At 43.0% G+C, this 27,552-nt stretch overlaps 1 protein-coding gene across 1 annotated transcript in view; it reads left to right on the top strand.

Annotated features, from left to right (window-relative positions):
* LOC143804467 (protein CEBPZOS-like) overlaps positions 1-26,779 on the top strand; it is a 77,117-nt gene extending 50,338 nt beyond the window's left edge. Inside the window, exon 5 of the mRNA XM_077282583.1 lies at positions 26,201-26,779. Within this exon, the coding sequence (XP_077138698.1) occupies position 26,201 (1 nt within the window). The 3' untranslated portion in view covers positions 26,202-26,779. The remainder of the gene's footprint in view (positions 1-26,200) is intronic.
* Positions 26,780-27,552: the final 773 nt, after the last annotated feature.

Raw genomic sequence — 27,552 nt, 5'->3', positions numbered from 1 at the left:
GATGTTCATGTCGGCAAACAAGAAAACCACAGTAAAACTCCGAGACAAGACTGTTGATCTTAAGGAGACCAAGGACTTGTATGGAAGAATGATGGTTTTGGCAAGGTCCAACAGAGACATAAACCAGAAAGTGGCCATTGGGAACTACGAATTCACTCTGACCCCAAGAGCCTTTTTTGCTCCAGATGGTACAATGTTACCATGCCATGACAAATCAAAACTGATCAGTCTCCTTAACAAGTTGGTTATAGTAGAAACTCCACAGAAAGATCTGCAGCCAGAAGATAGGATGGACACAAGATCAGATGCTCCAAGTCGCAAGATAGCCCTGGTAGATGGAATGGTTCTTCTGCAAAAGATGGCCAAGAAACCGGCAACACTAGTGACAGTCAAAGATCTCAGTTACTGCTTCAATGACAGGCTTATGTCTCTCACAGAAAATTACGATGAAATAATCCTTGTGTTTGATACGTATAGGGAAAATTCTCTCAAGGATGCTACCAGGGATAAAAGAAGAAAAGGAAAGGCACCAATTCAGTACCAGGTCAGAGATGAAACAAACATTAATCATATTCCAATGAACAGGTTCCTTTCACATGACAAGACAAAGGCTGACCTGACCAACTATCTTGCTGCAAAGACTCTAGAGTTCAACAGTTCATCACAAAAACTGGTCATCACTTGTTCTTCAGGGTGTACCAGGAGCAACAAAAACTTAGTTTTCGACGACAACAATCACGAAGAAGCAGACACACTGTTGATCTACCAAGCTGTCTTGGCAACACAACGAAACCCACCGGATGCAAGGATGGTTTTCTTCTCCCCTGATACCGATGTACTGGTGTTGGTCATAGCTAACTATGACCTCATGCTGAAGAATACATCGATTTCAATGGTCTCTGGGATGATGGAGATAGAGCCAATAAGGCGAGTCATAGGGGCAGACAGAGCAAAGGCTTTGACAGCCTTCCATGCATTCACTGGTGCTGACACAACTGGAAGGTTCTCTCGAATTGGCAAAGCAATCTGGCTGCAAGCTTACATGAACGCAACACCAGATGTAATCAGTTCTCTGCAGATGCTTTCGACTGAAAAAGAAGTGAGCGAAACTATGTTGTCAACTCTTGCTACCTTCGTATGTTTTGCTTACTCTCCAAAAGGCATTTTTATTAAGAATATTCCCGAACTGCGATGGCATCTATTTTGCAAGCATATGGCAGAAAGTGACAGGTTACCTCCTACACTCGGAGCTCTAAAACAACATGTCCTCAGAGTCCATATCCAAGCCAGAGTGTGGGGACAAGCTAACATTGCTTTGCAGGATTCTCAGCTGGATCCCGAGAAGAATGGCTATCACAAAGGGTTGGATGGACAGTTGAAACCAACCATGACAGATGTTCTTCCAGCTCCAAAAGCAATAATCGAGATGATTAGTTGTCAATGCAAACATGACTGTTCTTCTTCAAGGTGTTCGTGCCGAAAAAATAACTTATCCTGTACCGATCTTTGTCAGTGTGACAGCGAGTGTATGAATGACGAGGACACTCAGACCAAATATGAAACTGATGATGACAGTGATGGTGGCGATATGTAAAGACACTCTAGTTGTTCAAAAGTTAAAAACATTAACTCTCTGCTTTTCGAGTTCGAAAATTTGTTCAAATATAAACCGATACAATTTGTAGTCGTATATAGAGTATTTATTTGGATACCACTGCATTTCTTAGTACTCAAAATGTATGTTTAGCTGTCAAAATTTAAGTTTTACGTTACTTACAAGCTGAGATATTAACGAAAATCGATGTAAATCAGCCATTTTGTAAAATCCAAGATGGCGGCCACTTAGGACTCGGGGCAAATGGAAACATTGTTTTTCTTATTGCTTATACCATAGCCTTTCCAAAAATGTACATATTTGAAACTCTCCAGAAAATTCCGGCGAAATTACATAGTGAACCGGACTAAGAGCAGCTGTTTTGAGCAATCAGTGGATTTCTCAGGACCCCGTACCCCACTGATGCACTTCACATAAGGGCTCGTGCATACAACGATTTTCTCGTACAAGTGCTAACCGTAGTTTTGACGATTAGCACTCCTACCTATGATATTCTTTGGGGCTGCATCAGATTTTTTTCCTCGGAAAGAGTGGTCTGCCAAAAAAACTGGAGATAAGTCCAATTTTCCTCTGAGGGTTCTATCAAAATCTGCCATGCAAGTCTATGGGGCCATGAAAAAATTGGACATCACCGGTCCGATTTTCATAGACTGAGAGAATGGAGAAGGTGGAGAAACCTTTTTTTTTTTTCCATCTGCACATCTGAGAAAAACTGATGCCTCTCTCATGAAAGTCTGATTAGAGTCTGTAACTCTATTGCGCCAGTTTCCGTTGCCCCAATTCTCATGATATCCTGTGGTTCCAGTTCTTGTCTTCCTGCTGCCATCAAGCTCCAATATTTTCCATTGTTTCTGCTCGGCCATCCTGCTGCGCCACCGTCATCTGTCCGTGCTTCTTTACAGCTGCTCATCTGAACTAAATGAAGCATAACACCTATCATTACAAAAAAGAAAATGATATTATAGAACCTATTTAAGGAATCCTCCTGATACACAAGAGAGAACATGTCACTCAGAGATGTTTGCTAAGATTTTTTAGGGGTAAATGGTTCAGTTCTGAACTTTACCACAAGCACCCTACAGCTACACAATGTGAGATTGGGGCCTTAGTGTTAAGTGAACAGCTACCTACCGGGACTTCCTCAAGCTGCTCCTTCTGGGGACACAAGATGGTTGAGGATTAGACCTTTATGCATTCTGAAAACCAGCCGATTGCTGAGGGTCTTCAAGACCAGTGACACATGATCAGTTGATCGCCAGCAAGTCCTCATTTAGGGAAGGGTTTGTCCACATTGGTAACCCCTGTCAGGCCGGGCTCACACTCACTCACTAACGAACCCAAGTGTGCATATTTTCCTTGGAATCTCATTAATAACATTTTTTTTTTAATCATAGAATCATTCTAAGAATCACAACAAGGCACACATGATACAGAGTGTTTTGCTGAGATTTTAATGTGAGTGATGCAGTTCCGAATCCCACTACTAACCCCCCATCTATATAATTTGGAAGTCGGGACATAAGTGAAGAGTTACCTACCTGGACTTGTTCCCTTCAAGCTGTCAGGCTCTAATGAAACAAGATGGCTCGGGTGTTACACTTTGCCCATTCTATACCAATTGTGATGTCATATGATGTCTATGATGGTCATGTGCATTGTGATGTCATCAAACTGCCTGTTTAACCCCTTTCTACCCAATGACATACTTTTATTTGAGTGGATGCTGGTGTATGGATTGAGCTCTGGAATTTATGCTGTTCCTCGTAAGGCAAATACTGACTGTATTACACAGCCAACATCTGCCTCCAACAGCAACTACCAGAGTGAGGTCCAGTTGCTGCTGTTAGCCTGTTTAAATATCACTGTCAGTCATTTACCGCAGCATTGAAATCATATGATTCATACAGCTCCAGGTTTTCGTGGGCCCCGGGCGAGAGAATCTCAGTGGGCCCCTTTAACACATAATACAATTCATGATGCACAGATACAGCAGAGAGATCTAGGTATAGTAAAATGCCAAAGATTTCACTTACTACTTACATTACATGAGTGATATCTATTGTAGATATCAGTTTTACAATAGCTCAGAAACTGGACAGTATAGTCCTCCATACAGTATTATGGCCACCACATAGATCTCCATACAGAGTAATGAGTCCCATAAGATGCTCCAAACATTAAGAAATTTAAAAAAAATGGCATACTTACCTCTCCTCGCTGCTCTGCTCCAGACTACTCAGCATCGACAACTTCCGGCTCTCTGCACTGTGATTGATCAGGCAGAGGGCGCACTGTAGTGATGTCATCGCGCCCTCTGACCTGAAACATCACGGTCAGAGGACGCGGAAGACACAACAGCGGTGGAACAGGGAGAGGTAAGTATTGCAAGTGCCTGGGTCCTGAGCAATGGGGTGGGCCCACTCGCGGGTGCTGGGCCCCCATAGTGCGCCCGTGTCTCTGACGGCGAGTGGGGCCCCCCGCCTGCTCAAGGCCCCAACACTTGCCCGGGTGCTGACGCCAGCCTTGCCAGGCACCCATCAACCCCCTGAATCCATCACGGATGGCCAATGGGCTGCTATGGTATAGAGTACAAACAGTCAAATGATTGCAGGCTCAAGTCCCCTATGAGGATTAAAATAAAAATCAAGTAAAAAATGGTTTTTTTAAAAGTATGCATATTTGCTATTACTGTAGTCATACTAACCTGAAGAATCATGTCGCCATGTCGTTTTTACTGCATAATTATCACGAAACCCAAAAACAGACAGACATCACTACTGTAAAAACTGACCCCACATCCTCTTGCTGTACCTGACTAATAACTAGGGGGCGCCTCACAGTTTGAGAAACATTGCTCTACTGGACACTGCCGTATTAGGCCAATTTCAGGGTATATTCATGTGCAGATTTTTTTTTTTGGGGGGGGGGAAGGGGCGGATTTTTGGAGTGTGTAGTACAGGGCCAGATTCAGGTCAAGCAGCGCTCACTCCAGCCATTGTCATCTCCTTACAAACTTAACCCCGTGTTGATCATAAGTTTTTAAGCATTTTTAATTCTACGGATGTATTGTTTAAAATGGTGAATTTTGCCCCATTTGTGCCACTACAAGTGTAGTCACTTAAAGGGGTGGTCTGAAGCACAAATTCATTTTCATCCTAAATGCCTATCTATGTAATACCAAAATATAATCTATTTTCTAGTATACTTTAATTAATAATTCCCTAGCATTACCTCACTACACTATTGAACTGCTTTATTTTTTTACTAATTTACTACTATTTTGATGACGCTTATTTGGAGAATCCCAGTGCTTGCAGCTATAAAATAAATACTCAAACAAAACGTCATCAGGGGCAGAGGATGCGGTCACTACCACAGACTCTGCCCTCTCCCTGAAACGAAGTATCATCAGTGAGGCTCGTTTCAGAGACCTGGGCTAGTCCATGCTCTACTGAGCATGAGTTTTGTGAATTCCAATGGATGCTCAGTAGATTCTTGTCATTGTACAATCCTCACAAGTGACAGTGCGCTCCTCGCCGCTTCTGATCAAAATTAATGAGCTGCCAAGAGAGTGCATTGTCAGTGCACATTGTAAGAATACCTGGTCTGCAGAGACAAGTGCTGCCCTCACATGTGATGTCTATTTAAAGGGAACCTGTCAGCATGATTTTACACAGTAAACTGCAGGCTCTGTCAGGTCGGCGCTGTTATACTGATGATACCTGGGTTGATTTTCAGTTTTGAGTTAAAACACAGGCAACCTGTGGGGGGTCTTCATGTGGTGCTATGCTTACATATTACTCTGTATGGCTTATAATAGGTTACTGATCCCTCACTGACCTGCCCCCTATTTTACATAATGAATAATGTATATTATTCAATATTATAATTTCTAATAATAAATTAGCAATTGAATATAAAAAAAATGCAAAGAAAAGCTGCAAAAAAATACAGTAAGGAGTGAGCAAAATATCATCTACTTCAAAATTGTATGAAAATAAACAGTCTTGCTCCACATAAAATATGGAATCACACAGCTCCATCTACTGAAAAATAAAAACATAAAGGGTCTTTGGAAATGGTGACACATGAATAATAAATAAAAAAAAATATATATATATCGATGTGTGTGTGTGTATATACACTCACCGGCCACTTTATTAGGTACACCATGCTAGTAACGGGTTGGACCCCCTTTTGCCTTCAGAACTGCCTCAATTCTTCGTGGCATAGATTCAACAAGGTGCTGGAAGCATTCCTCAGAGATTTTGGTCCATATTGACATGATGGCATCACACAGTTGCCGCAGATTTGTCGGCTGCACATCCCAAAGATGCTCCATACAAGGCAGGATGGATCCATGCTTTCATGTTGTTTACGCCAAATTCTGACCCTACCATCCGAATGTCGCAGCAGAAATCGAGACTCATCAGACCAAGCAACGTTTTTCCAATCTTCTACTGTCCAATTTCGATGAGCTTGTACAAATTGTAGCCTCCGTTTCCTGTTCTTAGCTGAAAGGAGTGGTACCCGGTGTGGTCTTCTGCTGCTGTAGCCCATCTGCCTCAAAGTTTGACGCACTGTGCGTTCAGAGATGCTCTTAGGCCTACCTTGGTTGTAACGGGTGGCGATTTGAGTCACTGTTGCCTTTCTATCAGCTCGAACCAGTCTGCCCATTCTCCAATGACCTCTGGCATCAACAAGGCATTTCCGCCCACAGAACTGCCGCTCACTGGATTTTTTTTCTTTTTCGGACCATTCTCTGTAAACCCTAGAGATGGTTGTGCGTGAAAATCCCAGTAGATCAGCAGTTTCTGAAATACTCAGACCAGCCCTTCTGGCACCAACAACCATGCCACGTTCAAAGGCACTCAAATCACCTTTCTTCCCCATACTGATGCTCGGTTTGAACTGCAGGAGATTGTCTTGACCATGTCTACATGCCTAAATGCACTGAGTTGCCGCCATGTGATTGGCTGATTAGAAATTAAGTGTTAACAAGAAGTTGGACAGGTGTACCTAATAAAGTGGCCAGTGAGTGTATATTATATTTTACAAATTTGCAATTTTTCTTTTCACAGCAAAAATATTGAAAAAACTGCACAAGTTTGGTATTGCCATAATCGTACTGATGAGATAGGGGCAGTGGAGCCATCATACTACTTATAGGGGGGTGAGGGCCATAATATAGTGTACAAAGGGGGCCATCTTACAGTATATATCAGGCTTCGGGGGGCCATTATACAGGATATAGTGAGTTGTAGGGGCCATCATACAGTGCATAGGGAGCTGTGGGGACCATCATACAGAGCGTAGGGAGCTATGGGGACCATCATACAGAGTGTGGAACTATGGGGGCATCATACAGTGTATAGGGATCTGTGGGGAGCATCATACATAGCGTAGAGAGCTGTAGGGACCATCATACAGTGTATAGAGAGCTGTGGGGACCAATATACAGTTTTTAGAGAGCTGTCGGGACCATCATACCGTGTATAGGGAGCTGTGGTGACCATCATGCAGTGTGTAGGGGGCTGTCGGGGGCATCATGCAGTATGTAGGGAGCTGTGGGAGTACTCAGGACATTATTTCTTTTAAATGAGTGCATTATTTGTCTTAGTTGTGGATTTCAGGGGGCATTATTACTTAAAGGGGATACTCAATTGTATTTATTGCTTGGAGGGGACACTTCGGGTATTATAGCTTTCAGAAGAGCATATTTAGCTTTATTACTTGCTAGGTAGCACATTGGGGGCCTTACTACTTTCTATGGGGCGCTATTATTTTTATAGGTCCCCTCTATCTGGCAAGTTGTGTTTGCAGCATTAATTTATGGAAGGGTAATAGTAGTAGTATTCGTAGATATTACATAATGTTTTAAGTATTGGGGTCACTCCTCCATGCTGGAAGAGCAGGCAGGATGGGGAGGTTGTGCAGGTTGGGAATAGATGGGGACTGTGCTGGAAATTTGAGAAGTCAAAAGTGTTTTTGCTGTAATATGTGCAGCCGAGTCCTGGCTGGAAGAGGTCATCATGTCTGTCTGGGTCAAATTAAAAAGTAGAGAAAAATGACTCCACCAGAAAGAACGTCATCTGTAAGTCCCTGTACTATATATATCTGTACAGTAATCTCTGTAGTATTGTTGGCAGGACTGGAATCCACCACTACATGACATGTTTACCATATGGCGATTATATCGCTTTTTTCTTTTTTTATTAATAGCTTAATACATTTCAGTCATGCAATGGTAGGTGTATGGCAGTATTATCGGTCTTTGTACAGTGTGTGTTATGTAGCCGCAATGGTCATATTATAATATGTGCTGTAGTCACTGTGTAGTGGTGATGGTAGTGGACATTGTGTAGCAGTATTATTTTGTCCTTGTATAGTAGTGATTTTGGTAATATTGGTATTTTGTTTGTAGTATTTTAGATCAGCAACAGTGGTATACTGTAATTATATATGTATAGATCCTCTTTTAAGTGGCGGGGAGGTTGTATAGGCAAACACGTACTTTGGGGCTTGGGCCCCTGATCTTTTAGGACTCTAGCAACACCCCTCCCTGACTTAGGCGTATCTTTGCAAATGGCGTGTACTTCCATCAGAAGTTTCAGGGGCTGATGCAACATCTACTTCAGGCCGCCAAAATAATAATTCCACGTCACTGGAAGTCAACAAACCCTGCCTCTCTGGAAGAGTGGTCTGCTGAAATAGCCACAATCTACCGTATGCAATCTCTGTTTGCCCACTCAATTAGTAAAGACCACCACTGCTTCTAAATGTTTTCACTGGGAGGCCTTTCTCTCCTACTCCCTCTACAGAAGTATTTTGAAATGGCGCAAGTCACGTCCCTTGCTTTCCTTATTCCCGTCTCCCCTGTCTCATTACTTGTCCCACTTACATTTATCAAAAACTTTGGTCCTCACTACTGACTTCCCACCTTATATTAGTTCCCCATGTCTAAACCTAACTTGGTTTCTTTCTAACTCGCTTGCTCTTTTCTTCTCTTGCTCCCTCCACTCCTTTCTCTTCCCTCTTGTCTTTCTTGTATGTCTGTTTTTTGACAATCAGTTGCATTTTTTATTCTCTGCAAGTTCTGCCCTGGGATCCATATTCGTGTAAAAAAAAAAAAAAAAAATATGGATATACTTACCTTCCGACGGCCCCCGGAGTTCTCCCGGCTCTCCGCGATGGATGCGGTGGCTTCCTTTCCCAGGGATGCATTGCGCGCCGCGAAGGACCTTTGTCCTGGATAGGATACCAGAACATCAGAATTTTATACTGATTCTTATAAAGAGAACAAATAGAAGATTTGGCAACTTCTCCCAAATGTGCTGCCAGGCCTGGGGCGAGAGTTCCCGACCTAAAATAGACTCCCATCTGCTCATGTACGAATATTTTAACTGTTGACCTCCTTGTGGGCTATACATAATCCTATATATTACCGAAGTAATCCGAAGCAGAAGAAAAAAGAGGCAGCACTCACCGATCTTCCGAGACCGGTAAATTTATTACTCACAATAAAATCTTCACGGCCGGGGGTGCTGGAATTCTGAGTGCGGCAAGCCTGACGACGGCCGTTTCGCGCCTGACGGGCGCTTCTACGGGTCAGTGAGTGAGTGCCAGAAACGCCGGGGGAAGTAGAAGGTCGGAGCTAGACGCTCCTCCCTCCACCTTCACCCCTTGTGACTCAGACACACCCCTCTCCGTGACAAAATACTTAAAACACATTAAAAACAATAATACACACCAAATAAAGTCACTGACATTGCTATTAGACATATATCAAACAGCTTATTACACTTATAATGACTAAACCTTAACACTTACGTTGGACCCATCAGATTCTTATATACTACCTTGTGATACTTTTATTCGGAAAAACTGCCATATAGTGCAGTTTTGTGAGGAGGGACCGACACTCTCGATACCTGCACAGAAGCTAAGACACAGAGAAACGTCATCTTCACAAACTTAAATTGCGGAGGATTGCTCTTTAACGAATAAGGTGCGTATATCCCAAATGTGTTCCATCTTATAAAAAAAAATGGACATGTCAACTCTATAGTTGAAACCTAGGGGGCCCATGGCATTTGTCTGCATAATCCATCGTGCCTCCCTTCTTAATAACAAAATATGCAGATCTCCGCCTGTTTTGGGTAATGTTACTTTGTCGACTCCTGCGAAAGTCAGCACATTGGAATCGCCCCCATGTGTATCGCGAATATGCTCAATTAGTCTGGGGACTCCTTTCCCCGTCATAACAGATCTGCAGTGCTCGCAGAATCGTGTGTAAAGGCAACGTATGGTTTTCCCGATATAAAAACGCCCACAGGGGCAATACACTACATACACCACGTACTTGGTTTTGCACGATATAAACGTATTAATTACATGTCTGATAGAACCTATAGTGAGGGTCTGCCATGTGACGTGATATTTACAACCTGGACAGTGTCCGCAGCGATGATTGCCTTTTGGTGCACTGGAATCTAGCCAATTCCCATTATGGTTATGTATCTGCTTACGAACCAGGACGTCCCTTAAGGTACCGTCACACTCAGCGACGCTGCAGCGATATAGACAACGAGCCGATCGCTGCAGCGTCGCTGTTTAGGTCGCTGTAGAGACGTCAAACACAGCAGCTCCACAACGATGCAGGAGCGATCCTGTGACATAACGGTGACTCACTTATCGTTCTCACAGGTCGTTAGCTCCATGTATAACATTGCTGACATCGTTGCTTTTGCTGTCAAACACGACGATACACGCCGATCTGACGACCAAATAAAGTTCTGGACTTCTAGCTCCGACCAGCGATATCACAGCGGGATCCAGATCGCTGCTGCGTGTCAAACACAACGAGATCGTTATCCAGGACGCTGCAACGTCACGGATCGTTGTCGTTCTCGTTGTAAAGTTGCTGAGTGTGAAGGTACCTTTAGTCTTGTGCTGTGCTTGCTTGATATTAATGGACCTCTATCTGCTATTTCTACAAGGTCTCTGTCTTTACTGAGAATATGCCAATTCTTCCTGATGGCAGTTCTAATATGCATATCCTTCGAACTAAATTGGAAACAGAATGTAAAACTTTTCCCAATGGAATTATTGGCTTTCGGACTTTTATTGTTGGTACTTATTCTATTTCTAGCTTCTTGTAATAGCTTTTTTGGATAACCTCTTTTTACAAACCTTTGACATAATTCAACCGATTGTGCTTCAGCTCCTTCTAATGTGCTATTGGTTCTCTGTACTCGTAGGAGTTGGCTATATGGTAATGCCTGTTTTACGTGGGGTGGATGGTAGCTATAGAAATGGAGTAGTGAATTGGATGCTACTGGTTTCCGATATAAGGTTGTATTTAAAGTATCGTTTTTAATTTCTACGGTGACATCTAAGAAATCAAGTCGTAGCCCACCAAATACTGATGTGAACGACATGTTCATCGCAACCAACATGTACTTAATCTAACTGATCATCAACTAGGTCCTGAACATCTGTCTTTGCTGAGTAAAGGGCTTTCTTATTGTATTCCGGCGGATTTTGACCTCACAGACTTTAAAATTGATCTCTTTAAAGCGATTAGAAAGATGCATCTGCATAAGACTTTTAGCTCTAATCAACATGTTCCAGTAATAAAAGAGGGTGAGCAACCCGTAAGCATTGGACCACTTGGTTTCCTGGCAGGCGCAGGAGCTCAGACTTTGGCTGATAGTAGGGAGGATGCTGAGTTACTGTTAAGTTTAACGGGTGCAGGGGCAACTCCCCCCCATAGTGATAATTTCTTGCCAAGGGTGCCTTTCATGGGAGGAGTGCCTTCCAAATATATGCCCCCAGTGTCACCGGGTAACGTGATTGATCTCTTTGAGACATTAGTAATAAAAGATGTCGAGGCATTAATTTACAAGAAGGCGCCGCCAAATTTAACCAGCTCTGAAAAGAAGGCTTTAAAAGATATCACTGGTTGGTCTGACACAATAGTGAGACAAGCGGACAAAGGTGGCAAAACCGTATTGATCCCCAGAGAAATGTACATAAAAGAAGCAAATAGACAATTGGCAGACATGAATACGTACGTTAAGCTATTAAAAGATCCCACACAGAAATTTAAGGGAGAATTACGATCCTTCTTAAAACGATCAGTAGAAGCAAGCGTAATTTCACAAAAAAAGGCCGAAAAATTGCTACCGGAGTTCCCCGTGAAACCACATTGGTATCATGTCCCTAAGATACACAAGTCTATAGTAGATCCACCCGGACGTCCCATCGTATCCGGAATTGGATCAATTACTGAACCGCTGTCCCGATATATAGATTGGCTTTTACGCCCTATATTGATCAGTATTCCATCTTATACTAAGGATACGAATGCGTTCTTAAAAAACATCAAACACTTTGAGTGGCAACCAGGGTTTACATTAGCTTCAGTAGATGTAGCTAATCTATATACACGAATACCCCAAGAAGAAGGGGTTGAAGCAATTAGATATATACTTAACACTACCGATCGCACTCAGTCTTTTGTTGATTTTGTATGTGATAGTCTCAAGTTTATCTTGACGCATAACGCATTCACTTTTATGGGACAGTGGTATATCCAGACAAGCGGGACTGCCATGGGGACTCCGGTAGCATGTACTTTTGTTAATTTGTTTTTAGGCCTTTTCAAGAAAGATATATTTATGCCATCCAAAATACGTATTTGAAACACATCAAATTTTACTGTAGATATGTGGATGTCAGGTTATTCGTATGGGATGGACCTGAGGAGAGTTTCGTCCAGTTTGTAGCCTACTTGAATCTCAATGCGATGAACATGTCGTTCACATCAGTATTTGGTGGGCTACGACTTGATTTCTTAGATGTCACCATAGAAATTAAAAACGATACTTTAAATACAACCTTATATCGGAAACCAGTAGCATCCAATTCACTACTCCATTTCAATAGCTACCATCCACCCCACGTAAAACAGGCATTACCATATAGCCAACTCCTACGAGTACAGAGAACCAATAGCACATTAGAAGGAGCTGAAGCACAATCGGTTGAATTATGTCAAAGGTTTGTAAAAAGAGGTTATCCAAAAAAGCTATTACAAAAAGCTAGAAATAGAATAAGTACCAACAATAAAAGTCCGAAATCCAATAATTCCATTGGGAAACGTTTTACATTCTGTTTCCAATTTAGCCTGATGGATATGCATATTAGAACTGCCATCAGGAAGAATTGGCATATTCTCAGTAAAGACAGAGACCTTGTAGAAATAGCAGACAGAGGTCCATTAATATCAAGCAAGCACAGCGCAAGACTAAGGGACGTCCTGGTTCGTAACCAGATACATAACCATAATGGGAATTGGCTAGATTCCAGTGCACCAAAAGGCAATCATCGCTGCGGACACTGTCCAGGTTGTAAATATCACGTCACAGGGCAGACCCTCACTATAGGTTCTATCAGACATGTAGTTAATACGTTTATATCGTGCAAAGCCAAGTACGTGGTGTACGTAGTGTATTGCCCCTGTGGGCGTTTTTACATCGGGAAAACCATACGTTGCCTTTACACCACACGGTTCCGTGAGCACTGCAGATCTGTTATGACGGGGAAAGGAGTCCCCAGACTAATTGAGCATATTCGCGATACACATGGGGGCGATTCCAATGTGCTGACTTTCGCAGGAGTCGACAAAGTAACATTACCCAAAAGAGGCGGAGATCTGCATATTTTGTTATTAAGAAGGGAGGCACGATGGATTATGCAGACAAATGCCATGGGCCCCCTAGGTTTCAACGATAGAGTTGACATGTCCATTTTTTATAAGATGAACACATTTGGGATATACTCACCTTATTCGTTAAAGAGCAATCCCGCGCAATTTAAGTTTGTGAAGATGACATTTCTCTGTGTCTTAGCTTCTGTGCAGGTATCGAGAGTGTCGGTCCCTCCTCACAAAACTGCACTATATGGCAGTTTTTCCGAATAAAAGTATCACAAGGTAGTATATAAGAATCTGATGGGTCCAACGTAAGTGTTAAGGTTTAGTCATTATAAGTGTAATAAGCTGTTTGATATATGTCTAATAGCAATGTCAGTGACTTCATTTGGTGTGTATTGTTTTTAATGTGTTTTAAGTATTTTGTCACAGAGAGGGGTGTGTCTGAGTCACAAGGGGTGAAGGTGGAGGGAGGAGCGTCTAGCTCCGACCTTCTACTTCCCCCGGCGTTTCTGGCACTCACTCACTGACCCGTAGAAGCGCCCGTCAGGCACGAAACGGCCATCGTCAGGCTTGCCGCTCTCAGAATTCCAGCACCCCCGGCCGTGAAGATTTTATTGTGAGTAATAAATTTACCTGTCTCGGAAGATCGGTGAGTGATGCCTCTCTTTTCTTCTGCTTCGGATTACTCCACTTGTTTATTTGTCTACGGCACCCGGAATCTGAAGACTGGACCTCCACTGCAGGTGAGCAGTGTCGGCTAATTTGTAGGGGCGTTGGTGCGGTCTAAACTGTTTTTGTTTTCACTATATATTACTGAGATCAATCCCTTAGTTGATGGGCCTCTTTTGCAAATCCTCTTGAAATCAGATGGTAGAGACAGCTTTGACCCTCCGTATAGCGATAGAGCAAGATGTTTAATCTGCATATACTGAAAAAACTCCCTATTAGATATGACAAACTTAATGTCATCAAACGAAAGGACCTCCAGCTTGTCCCCCTCTACCAGATCCACAAATCTTAACAACCCACCGAGATCCAAGGGTGGACTATCACAGGATCCATGCTGTTTGGTATCAGAGGTTGATAGATAAAAGATATCATTGGTGAATTGGGAGAATACCGTTTAAACTTCTTCATACACTATAGCCAAACCTCCCTCGTAAACTGCATAGGATCCAATAACAAAACTGGAACATTAATAGGTTTAGCTGTCCATATTAGGGAGTTCGGGTGGATTGGGGCCAGCCATAGTTTTTTTATTTCTGTCCATTTATTAAAAGCCAACAGACAGGCCCAGGAGGGGATTCTACACAAATTGGTTGCCCAACAGTACCCCACAATGCAGGAACAGAAAGCCCCCCTGCGTTTTATGGGAGATGAGGACTTGCTTAGAAATCTAGTAACCCTTACCATTCCAGATGAACCTCATTATAGCTGCCTGGAGAGACTTAAGTTCACCCATGGGGATCTTGTCCGGGAGAGTTTCTAATTAATAAATCACCTTGGGGAGGAGAGACATCTTAATTGAAAAAATGTGGCCTGTGAAGGAAAGCGAGAGCAGCATCCACCTATCCAGTAATTGTCTCAAATCCCTAAATAATGGCGGATAATTGCAAGAGTATAGGGTAATGTAGGAGGAGGATAAATATACCCCCAGGTACTTGACAGCTTCAATCTTACATCTAAACTTAAAGTTTAATTTTAAATGGTCTAGAATCTCCAGAGGAATATTTAAAGGCATGGCTTCTGTCTTGGTGGTATTCAACTTATATCCCGATAGGCCCCATACACTTTTAAAACATCCATCAGATTAGGAAGTGTAAGAAGTTTAGTGAGGGTCAAGAGTACATCATTTGCAAACCATGATATCTTGTAAGTTTTGTTCCTAACCTCCACCCCTGAAATATTAGGATTTTGTCTTATAATGGCTGCTAGAGGTTCTATACACATATCATATAACAAGGGCGATAGAGGGCATTCCTGGCGTGTGCCATTTGAGATGTTAAAAGAAGGAGAGAATTGATAAGGCAGTTTAATTGAGGCTAAAGGAGATCTGTATAGTGCTCATTTATAGCTGTTAAAAAGGCACCCAAGATCTCAAACGCCCTCATAGATGCAAACAAATAAGGCCAGTTTAGACAATCAAACACATTTTCTGCGTCCAGGCTCAAAATAAGGGTTTGTACATTATTTCTATTGGAAATTTCTATCAACAAGTCAAGGCAGCCAACAATTAAGCCTATTGGCCAGCACATGGGTGAAAGTTTTTAGATCCAAATTTAATAGGGCAATTTGACGGTAGTTAGAGCAATCCAAGGGATCCCTCCCAGCCTTAGGAATAAGGATCAGATAGGAATGTTACAGTGAGTCCGGCATGTGGGAACATTCCATAAAGGATTTGAACATCCTGATCATATGGGGAGTAAGCTCCTCTGCAAAAGTTTTGTAATATAAATAAGTCAGCCCATCTGGACCAGGGGATTTACTCAGGGGTAGATCTTTTAAGATGTCTACAATTTCCTCGTTAGTAACTGGTTGATTACAAAATGTTATAGCTTCTAGGGGAAGCACTGGAAGGTTTAGACCTAAAAAAATAGCGTTGCAATAGGTTGCCTCTAGCATCCTTATTTAGGGGAAGGGTATCCTTCAGGTTATATAATTTGCGGTAGAAATAAAAAAATAAGTTTTACATTTCCGCTGGATTATAATTGATCGTACCATCACTCCCTCTAAGAGCCTGGGGATTAGAGGACAAGGTCTTCTCCTTCAACTGCCTAGCCAATAATGTGTGAGCTTTGTTACCCTTTTCATAATAATTTTGTTTTGTATAAAGGAGTAGTTTATCTACTTTATGTATATCAATATCTTTTAGCCTATTCCTAATCCCCACCACCTTCCTCAATACCCATAAAGAGGGTGAAGCCGTCAATTTTCTTTCAACTTCCCTAAGTTGGGAGGTAAGTTTCTCATATTCAAAGTTAGCTTTTTTTTCATTCTGGAGCCCTCCTGTATACAATAACCTCTCATCACTGCCTTATGGGCTTCCCACAGAACTGAAGGAGAAGAAACTGGACCCTCGTTAAGATGATAGAACTCAGTAAGATGGCCCAATAACGTCTTTCTAATAGTAGGGTCCTTAATTAAGAGCTCATCAGACACCAATGACAGACCCGAGAGTGAGGTTGATCAGATCTAAGCTCTAGCACAGGGGTGGGGAATCTTTTATGTGCCAAGGGCCATTTGGATATTCATACCATCCTTCGGGGGCCATACAAACTCTGCCCACAAAGTACATCCTGACTCTGGCACTGGTTTCAGGACGTAATCTTTCATTGCATGCCCTTCAATGTTCAGTAGTGAACACTGTGTGTGTGTGCTAACAGCAAGAAGAAATTAATGAGCTTGTGGCAATCAAAATATAGCTCCTTGCCCAAGAATATGGTCCCTGAGAATCTGCTTGGGGGCCTGATAAAAAGACATCGAGGGCCGTAAATGGGGCCTGAGGTTCCCCACCCTTGATCTAGCACGACCGGGGCATGATCAGACCAGGTAATTTGACCCATCTCCACTCTTTCCAGTATCCTAAGAGATATGATAGTAGCAGAAAAGAAATCCGTTCTGGTATGGGTTTGATTGGGAGGGGAGTAAAAAGAAAAGCCCCTTTCTTTAGGATGGTCTATCCTCCACAGGTCAAAGAGAGAATTAGCTCTAATTAATTTCCTGAAGTCTAACGCTAATCTGTGTGATGGGGGCCTATGCCCAAGGGGATGCTCATCGAATACCTCCGAAAATGGAATATTAAAGTCCCCTCCAGCTAACAAAGCCGCCTGCGAATCTGCCCTGTATTGGGGGTATATAGATTACATAAGATAATGTGCCTACCCGTCAGAAATGCCTCCAGAGCAATAAATCTACACCCAGGGTCAATGTGTCTTATGCACTTGCAAAGGGCACGATGAAGATATTAATATTGCTACTCCTCCCCTCTTACTATTATTAAAAGCCGAATAAGACTCAGGAAATTTGCTGAGGGCAAGCTTAAGCGTTCCAGTATTGCAATGGGTTTACTGTATAAAGGCAATATCAGCTTTCTGAGACTTCAATTTCCGTAGGGTAAGCTTCCTTTTTCTAGGGGAATTGAGACCCCTAACATTCATTGATATTATACGTTGAGCGACTTAAATACGCATATAAGCAGTAAACCCCAAATGTCTCCCTACTCAGGCCTCTCCGCAGGCGTTCATTCTTTGATCTATCAGATATTCTCTTTTCACCCCTCCAAGGGACCATACCTGATAAAAAGGGAAGAGTGTAAACAGAAGGGCAAGGAAAAGACAAGGACAGACAAAAAAACAGAAAGCGAACTTTAGTAACATAAGTACCACAATTCCCAGGAGAAACTCCTGGCCCAGGTCAATTCCTGTGGATCAAGCTGACCCAACCAGAAATGAGAGAATTGCAACTGAAGCCCAGGGAAGTCACCAAGGGGGGGGCTGGGCCCAAAGTATGAACGACTCAGAGGCCCAGAGCTCCCCTAGGCCACTAATAATTAAATCATGCGGAATATTCCGCAAACATTTAAGCAGCTACATAAAACTAAATTACTGTCATACAAATGTGACTGGACCACCTAACACATTTGAAGAAAAATAAAAGGCTAAAGGAACCTTCACCAACATATTATAAGATGATCAACAACGATTTCAAACAACATAGATAAGGGTTTTCTCACGAAGTCTGTTAGAAGGCAATCCTCTCTTAGGCTGGTTTCACACTTGCATTTTTGTAAGCTGCGTTTTAGCGCTAAAAAACGCAAAAAAAACATGCGTTTTTTTCCCTATACTTAACATTAAAAACGCATGCGTTTTTTTCGCATGCGTTTTGACGCGTTTTCGGCAACGCATGCGTTTTTTGACGCGTGCGTTCATTTGCAGAAATGCAACCTGTAGTAATTTCTACCGGCGTTTTTTTGCCGTGAAAAAATGCATGCGTTTTTTCGCGGCAAAAAAATGCATTGCTGTCTATGTAAACGCATGCGTTTTTAAGCACATGCGTTTGTTTGCGTTAAAAACGCATGCGTTTTTATAGAAAAACACAAGAAAACACAAAAAAAAACAAGAAAACCCTAACCATAGGGATCCAAACCCTAACCCTAAGGTTAGGATCCCTAGTAACAGTAGGGATCCTAACCCTAACCCTAGGGATCCTAACCCTAACCCTTAGGGTTAAGGCCCCGTCTCACATAGCGAGATCGCTAGCAAGATCGCTGCTGAGTCACAAGTTTTGTGACGCAACAGCGACCTCAGTAGCGATCTCGCTATGTGTGACACGTACCAGCGACCAGGCCCCTGCTGTGAGATCGCTGGTCGTGTCGGAATGGCCTGGACCTTTTTTTGGTCGTTGAGGTCCCGCTGACATCGCTGAATCGGTGTGTGTGACACGGATTCAGCGATGTCTTCACTGGTAACCAGGGTAAACATCGGGTTACTAAGCGCAGGGCCGCGCTTAGTAACCCGATGTTTACCGTGGTTACCAGCGTAAAAGTAAAAAAAAAAAAAAACGTACATACTCACATTCTGGTGTCCTTCAGGTCCCTTGCAGTCTGCTTCCCGCTCTGACTGACTGCCGGACGGAAAGTAAGAGCAGATCACAGCGGTGACATCACCGCTGTGATCTGCTTTCACTTTACGGCGGCACTCAGTCAGAGCGGGAAGCAGACGGCAAGGGACCTGAAGGACACCGGAATGTGAGTATGTACGGTTTGTTTTTTTTTACTTTTACGCTGGTAACCACGGTAAACATCGGGTTACTAAGCGCGGCCCTGCGCTTAGTAACCCGATGTTTACCCTGGTTACCCGGGGACCTCGGCATCGTTGGTCGCTGGAGAGCGGTCTGTGTGACAGCTCCCCAGCGACCACACAGCAACAAAACAGTGACGCTGCAGTGATCAGCATCATTGTCTGTATCGCTGCAGCGTCGCTGTGTGTGACGGGGCCTTTAGGGTTAGGATCCTAACCCTAAGGGTTAGGATCCCTAGGGTAACGGTTAGGGTTAGGGGTAGGGTTAGGGTCCCAAGGGTTAGGGGTAGGGTTAGGAGCCCAAGGGTTATGGTTAGGGGTAGGGTTAGGGTTTGGATCCCTATGGTTAGGGTTAGGGTTTGGATCCCTATGGTTAGGGTTAGGGTTTGGATCCCTTAATCACCTTGATGGTGGGGGGTGGCTTATCAGTGACCTGGTGACCAGGACATTCTAATAAAAAGCTAACCCTAACCCTAACCCTAGGGATCCTAACCCTAACCCTAGCTAATTCTATTATTAGTGTGTTTTCTAGTTGATTTTGATGATTGGCAGCTGTCACACACTTCTCAGCATGCGTTTCAAAAACGCAAACGCGGGAAAAAAACGCATGTAAACGTGGGAAAACGCCACGTTTTGCCGCGTTTTTTTTCCGCAAAAACGCATGCGTCTAAAAAACGCACCGTTTGCATGCGTTTTCATGCGTTTTTTCACCACATGCGTTTTTTTTAAAAACGCTGCAGATCAAAACGCAAGTGTAAAACCAGCCTTATCTGCTCAGTCTCCCACTCCTCCTCTAGCCTTTCTTTTCTTCTGGTTCCAAACTGGGGGTGGAGGTGAACCCACAAATAGAGCATCCCAGTCCACAATCTTAGGGATCTGCAACCCCATGGCTTTACAGAAAGCTGTCAGGTCCTTCAAAGAGCGCAGCGTCTCGCAGATTCCCTCCCTTCGAGCTGTCCGTGCAAAGGGAAAACCAAATCTGTACGGGATACGAAGGTCTTTTAAACCGGCCAACAAGGGTCTGAGGAGCCGTCTTTTCTGTAGAGTGAAACGGGAAAGGTCCGGGAACAGCTGAACCAGAGTACCAGAATATATAATCTTTCTGAGTCCCGGCCTTTGCCATGATCTCTTCCTTAGTCTCATAGTCATGGAGACAACAGATGATATCACGGGTGGGTATGGAGATGACCCTTTAGGCTGTAGGGCCTGAAGGGCTCTGTCGAATTTGATAGGAGTTAAGAGAAGATCTCCGAGTACTGAGTTAAAGATCACCTGAAGAACTGCTTTGGGATTTTCTTGATCCTTAGATTCTGGGATGCCACTAACCCTAATATTACATCTCGTTCCCTTATTATCCAGGTCTTCTAGTTGAACTCATAAATATCGAACATTCCTTAGTGGTGAAATGGTTAACTGATGCAGTTCAGCACCATGAGATCTGGTGGTATCCTGATCACCTTCTAAAGAGTCTATGCAGCCAGATAGGTGCTGTAAATCCTGTCTCACACAAGCAATCTCAAACCTACAGGTCTCTTTGACTTCTGCAATTAGTGAAGGAAGGAAAATTAGAAAGAAATTGTGAAAGAAGCCTCCTCCAGGATGATAATTACGGGGGAGCTTCCATTTGATGCTCCTCCTCAGAGGAGTCCCCAGTATCATCACTATAAGACCCTGAATTATTAGCAGTAAGAGCTCTATTGAGGGGACCTTTCTGGGAAGCCACCATTTATCATTCCCTGTCCATTCCAGCCTCACACAGGGGTGTCTTCTCATCTCTGGGGGGCTTAGGAGACTCAGGTGTACTGTATGATAGTGGAGTAAGGGGGGAGAGGTACCCACTCGCATCTCCCTGTGGTGATTCGCCATCTTGGAGAGGATGATGTCCCAGGAATCTCAGCTCCTTGTGCTCTCCCTGAGCCTGCCTTTGCTGTGATGTGCCTCCAAGCTGTGCCTTTTCTCCACCCCCATCAAGCATGCACACCCCGGGAGAGTTCTGAGAATCCTCTCCTCTCGTACCTTCTGGAACAGCCTGCCCTACATGCTTTGCAACTTCTTCTTCCTCCCTGCAAGATGGCGCCTAGACTCCCGCGCTTGCCTGCTCCCTCAGGAGAAATGCATCGAGAGCTGTCAAGGGTGCCGCTGGAGTCAATCCCGCCAGCGTTGACATCTTCACCTTCCTGGGTACTATCTGAATAACCGGGTAAGTAAGCCAGGACAGGCGCTTAAAGCCGCTTCCAATCCTGGCCCGGTAGGAGCTCCTCCCACATGGGTCCGTTCAGCTTGGCATCCGGACACGCCCCTCAAAGTGGCGTAAATTCTGATTAGTTTGCCGTGCCAACTTAACCACCCTCTGACTCGCAAATGCTCCGCTCGCTTTGGCCAAGCTGGCCTGAAACTGGAGTAAAAACAAAGTCACAACTTCAAGTTATGTAAAAAAATAAAAGAACTGGCAATAAACAATTTGATAAATTGGACCCTTAGTATGCATTTTTTGGCAGGTCTTTATATGCAACTGAATAAGGCTACGTTCACATTTGCGGTCCTCGCCGCAGCGTCGGGCGCCGCAGCGGCGCCGCATGCATCATGCGCCCCTATATTTAACATGGGGGCGCATGTACATGCGGTGCACTTGCGTTTAGCGCCGCATGCGTCCCTGCGGCGCCCGCGTCGGGGCGCAGAGGACGCAGCAAGTTGCATTTTTGCTGCGTCCGAAATCAATGAAAAAAAGGACGCATGCGGCGCAAAACGCAGCGTTGTGCATGCGTTTTGCCGCGTTTTTGTTTGCGTTGTGCGCTGCGGCGCCGACGCTGCGGCGCACAACGCAAATGTGAACGTAGCCTACCACATAGCTGCATACATCTGGGTGCTACATTCAGCGTTTGGATTTATGGTGACAAAATTAGAACTTTAGATCAGACCTGGGCAAAGTGCGGCCCGCGGGTTTATCTGGCTTAGAACAGGAAGATGACTCTGTCTATATTCCCTCCCCGGAGCATGAGCATCTCATTAACTGAAAAATTCTAACACTGATTACGCAAGAACCACAAGACGGATTTCATCACCACAGGTATCATTTTAACCAGTATAACAGCAGCAACATGACAGTGTCTGTAGTTTATTTAGCAAAATCCTGCTGACAGGTTTAACATAAAACATTTAAAATTCAATTTCTCAACAACTAGACAGCAGTTATCAGGAATACAGGTATTTTAACCATTCTTTCATCTGTATGCCCATAGTAATAGCTTGTGTCCCAGGAAGTGACATATTCCCTTTAAAGAACAGGGATCCAACAAAGTCTGATCTTCACAGCACTGGTTTGTGAAATTGTGTCATGGCACAGTGATAGTAGCATTGTGATTTGGGCTTGTTCCTTGCTGCTGGGCTAGCGTGATTTGCCATCATTGATGGAACAATTCTTTCATCAGCAAATTCTAAGGGTAACGGCTTGTTTCCACTTGCGAGAAACACGTCCGTGTCTCGCATGTGGAAACCAAGCTGTGGCGCCGGCACTCCAGAGCGGAGCGTGCGGCTCCATGTGTTCCTATGCGGCCGCACGCTCCGCTCTGGCGTGCCGGCGCCAAAGCTTGGTTTCCACATGCAAGACACGGACGTGTTTCTCGCAAGTGGAAACAAGCCCTAAATGTCAGGATATCCGTCCATAAGCTGAAGAATCTCAAGAGAATGTGAATCATACAGAAAGACGATGACACTAAAGTAATTCTTCAACAGATTTTTACTATCTAATCTAAGAGCAGCATAAAGTAGAGACAGAGATCCTGATTCCAGTGGTATGTCAGTAACAGCAGCCCAGTAAATGATACATCACTGAAATCAGGACCTCTCTCTGCCCTTTCAGCATGCTGCTTTCAGATATGATGGTCAAAACCCGATGCCAGATTCCCTTTAAAGAAGAATTAAAGTTTTGGAATGACCAAGTCAAAATCCTGACCTTAATCCTTGCAGAAGGACCTGAATTGAGCAGTTCATGGGAGAAAACTCACAGATTTGAAGCTGTTTTATAGGGCGGAATGGCCTAAAATTCCTCCAAGCCGGTGTGCAGCAGTAGTCAACAATTACTGGAAACATTCAGATGATTATTACCGCACATGTGGGTCACACATGTTGAAAGAAAAGGATCATATAATTTTCTATTCACAGATGTGATATTGGATCATTTTCCATTATAGGAAATTATAAACTTTAATAAGACTCATTTATTTGATCCTCTTTATCTACTTTTAGAACTTGTGTAAAAATCTGATGTAGTTTAACTCTAATTTATGTAGAAATACACTCTCTGACAGAAATTGTCGCTTATCCATGTTATGTAAATAAAAGCTTATAACCTGACGTTAAATTCATCCATTGGTTGTATAAATGATTCTTTTGAAAGCTGAAACCCTCCGAAATATGGTTTAGTTTAAGAAAATAAATTAGCATCAATGCAGAAATATTGATCAATTAATGGACACAGAATGGTCAGATTTTGGCAAGACAAAAGTTTTGTCGCCTTGTCATATAATGCACCCAATCCTAGTATACATCCTCACCTGTGCTCAGTAAATGATCGGTTAATTAGTGTGTGTGTGTGTGTGTGTGTGTGTATAAAAAGAAACCCAGCACCCCAGACCTTCACTTGAACTGCAACTTGAGCTCTGACAACATGCCAAAAATCCACCCTGCAACCAAACCCTGGATTATCAAGAGGCTGATCCACTGCAGAGGTGGCTGGCACCTTTAATGTGTCTCAACTTCAAGTACAAAGAATTAAAAAAAGATTTGAAGAGACTGGAGATGTGTTTGACAAGCCCAGGTCAGGCAAACCCGCAAGACAACTGCTCAGGAGGAACGTTTGTTGGTTAGAAAATCCAAAGCAAGCCCCTCTTCCACTGCAGCAGAGTTCCAACAGGCCTGATCACCTCAAGTCCCTGTGTCAACTAGAACAGTTTGTAGAATTCTGTCTGGAAATGGCCTCCATGGTTGAATCAGTGCCCAGAAGCCAGCACTAAACAAAAGGCAAATAAAAAACCATGTGGCATTTGCAAAATCCCACAGCCTGCTAAACAGACGGACGCTGGAAAAGTGTCAGAAGGTGGATTTCTCTGATGAATCTTCAGTAGAATTATACCACAGCCGCTGCAAATACTGCAGGAGACCTACTGGAGCCCGTATGGATCCAAAATACACACCAGAAAACAGTTAAATTTGGTGGTGGAAAGATCATGGTCTGGGGTTACTGTTATGATCCTTAGTGGCTGAGGATCACGAATAGACCAACAAGTGAATAAACTAAGGACAAGCTCTAGGGAGATGGTAACTGGACTGATCGCAAATCTGAACCTATCTAACACAACTAGAGGTAGCCGGTGAACGTGCCTAAAAAATTCCTAGACGTCTCGAGCCAGCCTGAGGAACTAGCTACCCCTAAAGAGAAAGAAAGACCTCGCTTGCCTCCAGAGAAATAATCCCCAAAGATATAGAAGCCCCCAACAAATATTAACGGTGAAGTAAGAAGAAGGCACATACGTAGGGATGAAATCAGATTCCGCAAAAGAGGCCCACTAGTACTAGAAAGCAGAAAATAGAGCAGGGGTCTATGCGATCAATAAAAAACCCTTACAAAATATCCATCCTGAGATTTCAAGAACCCACGCACCAACTAATGGTGTGTGGGGAGAAACTCAGTCCACTAGAGCATCCAGCAAGCGAGGGAATCACATTTTAGCAAGCTGGACAAGAAAACATGATAAACACTGCTGATCAAAAAATGAGCAAACAAAACTTAGCTTGTCCTGGATGGACTGGGAGCGAGGTAGTCAGAAGGAATCTGAGTAGCACTGATTACATCGACAGCCGGCAACAAGTGGAAGTGAAACAGAGCTATATAGGAACCTCCCAGAGGATAACGAACCAGCTGATAGCCAGAGACCAGCAGGATAACAAACAAAGCCACCAGGGGGAGCCCAAAGCAAAAGTCACACCATACCACCAGTGACCACAAGAGGGAGCCTGAAAACAGAGTTCACAACAGGTTACATTCAGTATGGGGTGTGCGAAACATTTGCAAGGTGGAAGGCAATATCAATAGCCTAAAATATCAAGAAGTATTAGCTACCTCTTATATTCCAAATCATAAAAGGGGTCAAATTCTGCAGCAGGATGGTGCTCCATCTCATACATCCATCTCACAACAAAGTTCCTCCAGGCAAAAAAGATCAAGGTGCTTCAAGGACTGGCCAGCCCAGTCACCAGACATGAACATCATTGAGCATGTTTGGGGTAGGATGAAAGAGGAAGCTTGGAAGACAAAACCAAAGAATCTAAATGAACTCTGGGAGGCATGTAAGACTGCATTCTTTGCTATTCCTGATGACTTGATTAATAAATTGCATGAATCATTGTTGAACCGCATGGATGCAGTCTTTCAAGCTCATGGAAGTCACACAAAATATTAAATATGACTCTAATAGCACCACAACTTCATTCACCAATGTTATGCAACATATATTTGTATTTTAAGTTAATTATTTGTGTATCACATTACTTTCTGTGGGCGACAAAACTTTTGTCTTGTCAAAATCTGACCATTCTGTGTCCATTAACTGATCAATATTTCTGCATGGATGACAATTTATTTTCTTTACCTAAACCACATTTCGGAGGGTTTCAGCTTTCAAAAAAAATAAATTCATCCATTGGTTGTATAAATTAACGTCAGGTTATAAGCTTTTATTTATATAACATGGATAAGCGACATAACTTCTGTCCGGGAGTGTATGGAAAATTCTGAAGGATTCACAGACTTTCAAGCACCACTGTACATGTATATCCTTATTGACAGACATTGTCTGATTTTCCTGCATAGCAGGAAAACTCCTTTAGCATTTGCAGAGAGGTTAGTCATGATTATCTTTTTCATTTTGAAATGGTTGATGGTTTTAGAGTTTGGATACTTGATGTTGCTGAATTTAAAAAATATAATATATAGTTTTTTTGTTAAATTTACATTTAGCCAAATGCTAGAAAAATATTAAATTTAAAAATACATGTTTTTTTTTCTTCTAGATGTGCTCCAGAGCCAAGTACATCAATATACAGATCGAACAGATTTTTATTTTTTATGTTGTTTCACCATATGGACTCTATCATGATCTGGAAATTGCTTAAATTGTTTGTATCTCACCATTCTGTTTCATCCACAAGTGTAATTGTTACAAACAGCGTACATTTCCTTTATCCTTTATAAGACTCTACTTGTAACTGGTATCAAATAGGATCTGCAACTTACATTATCACCAACGATATCCAACAGTAAGTGCCTTTGAATTCATATTTACTTTAATATCCAGGTTCATTCCGCATTGCTCAGTTTAATGTAGACAGCGCAGGTGAATACTATCTATTAACCAAACTATATACACAACAGGTGTACACAGAACCTGTTACAATCACCAGCAGCACTCTACATAGAGGACTTTCTCCTCTATTAGAATTTTTTGGGAGCGCCAGTGCTTTGCTTTTACATATTGTATCAGGCCTGAGTGGCATTTTGTTTGTGAATTACATTATTTTAACACACTTCTATGGCTTTTTGTATTCAACTGAATTTGCTCAAGCAAGAATGATTAAAAAGTACAAATAAAAGGTGTTTTCTTTTATTTCTGTACATCGAGTTTAGAACATAAAACTGCAAGAAAAACTTGCACACCACACAGACCATCAGTGTGACTTGCGAGAAATACGCAGCGGTGTCCTTTTAGTAAAGCCGGCAATTCAGTGCGGTGTACAGTAAAATCACACTGACAGGTTAGACTAGAATAGATAAAATAAATGTCTACGCATAGTATAGGTATATATGTCATTGACACACACATATATATAATCTTTATATTTCATAGAGAGTTAGATGGCAGAATAGCCGATAATTCAATTGTCGGGTTCTGTAAAATCATTGCAGAACCCGACAGGATATGAGACATGGTTTACATACGGTAAACCATTGTATATCCGTTAGATTTTTATATGTCCCTCACTAATAATGTTAGTAGTGTGTGTGTGTGTGTGTGTGTGTAAAACTTGGGAGCTGTAGGTGTTAAATTAAAGGATTAATTCATGGAAATAACTGGCATGGGCTCCCGCGCAATTTTCTCCGCCAGAGAGAGGGAAAGCCAGTGACTGAGGGCAGATATTAATAGACTACAGAGGGACCATCGTTATTGCCCCCCCCCCGGCTAAAAACATCTGCCCCCAGCCACCCCAGAAAAGGCGCATCTGTAAGATGTGCCTATTCCGGCACTTAGCTGAGCTCCTTTGACTAGCGGTGCCGTCACCGAAGCTGGGCCCCCTGGCAGCATGTACTCAAATGAACTCTTCAACGTAGGAAAATCAGCTGGCCTTTTCCTAGGCTGAAGAGTTAA

Source organism: Ranitomeya variabilis, chromosome 2 (genome assembly GCF_051348905.1).
Source record: "Ranitomeya variabilis isolate aRanVar5 chromosome 2, aRanVar5.hap1, whole genome shotgun sequence".
Lineage (NCBI taxonomy): Eukaryota > Metazoa > Chordata > Amphibia > Anura > Dendrobatidae > Ranitomeya > Ranitomeya variabilis.
Note: the sequence above shows the minus strand (reverse complement) of the source record. Positions and strands in the feature narration are given on the sequence as shown.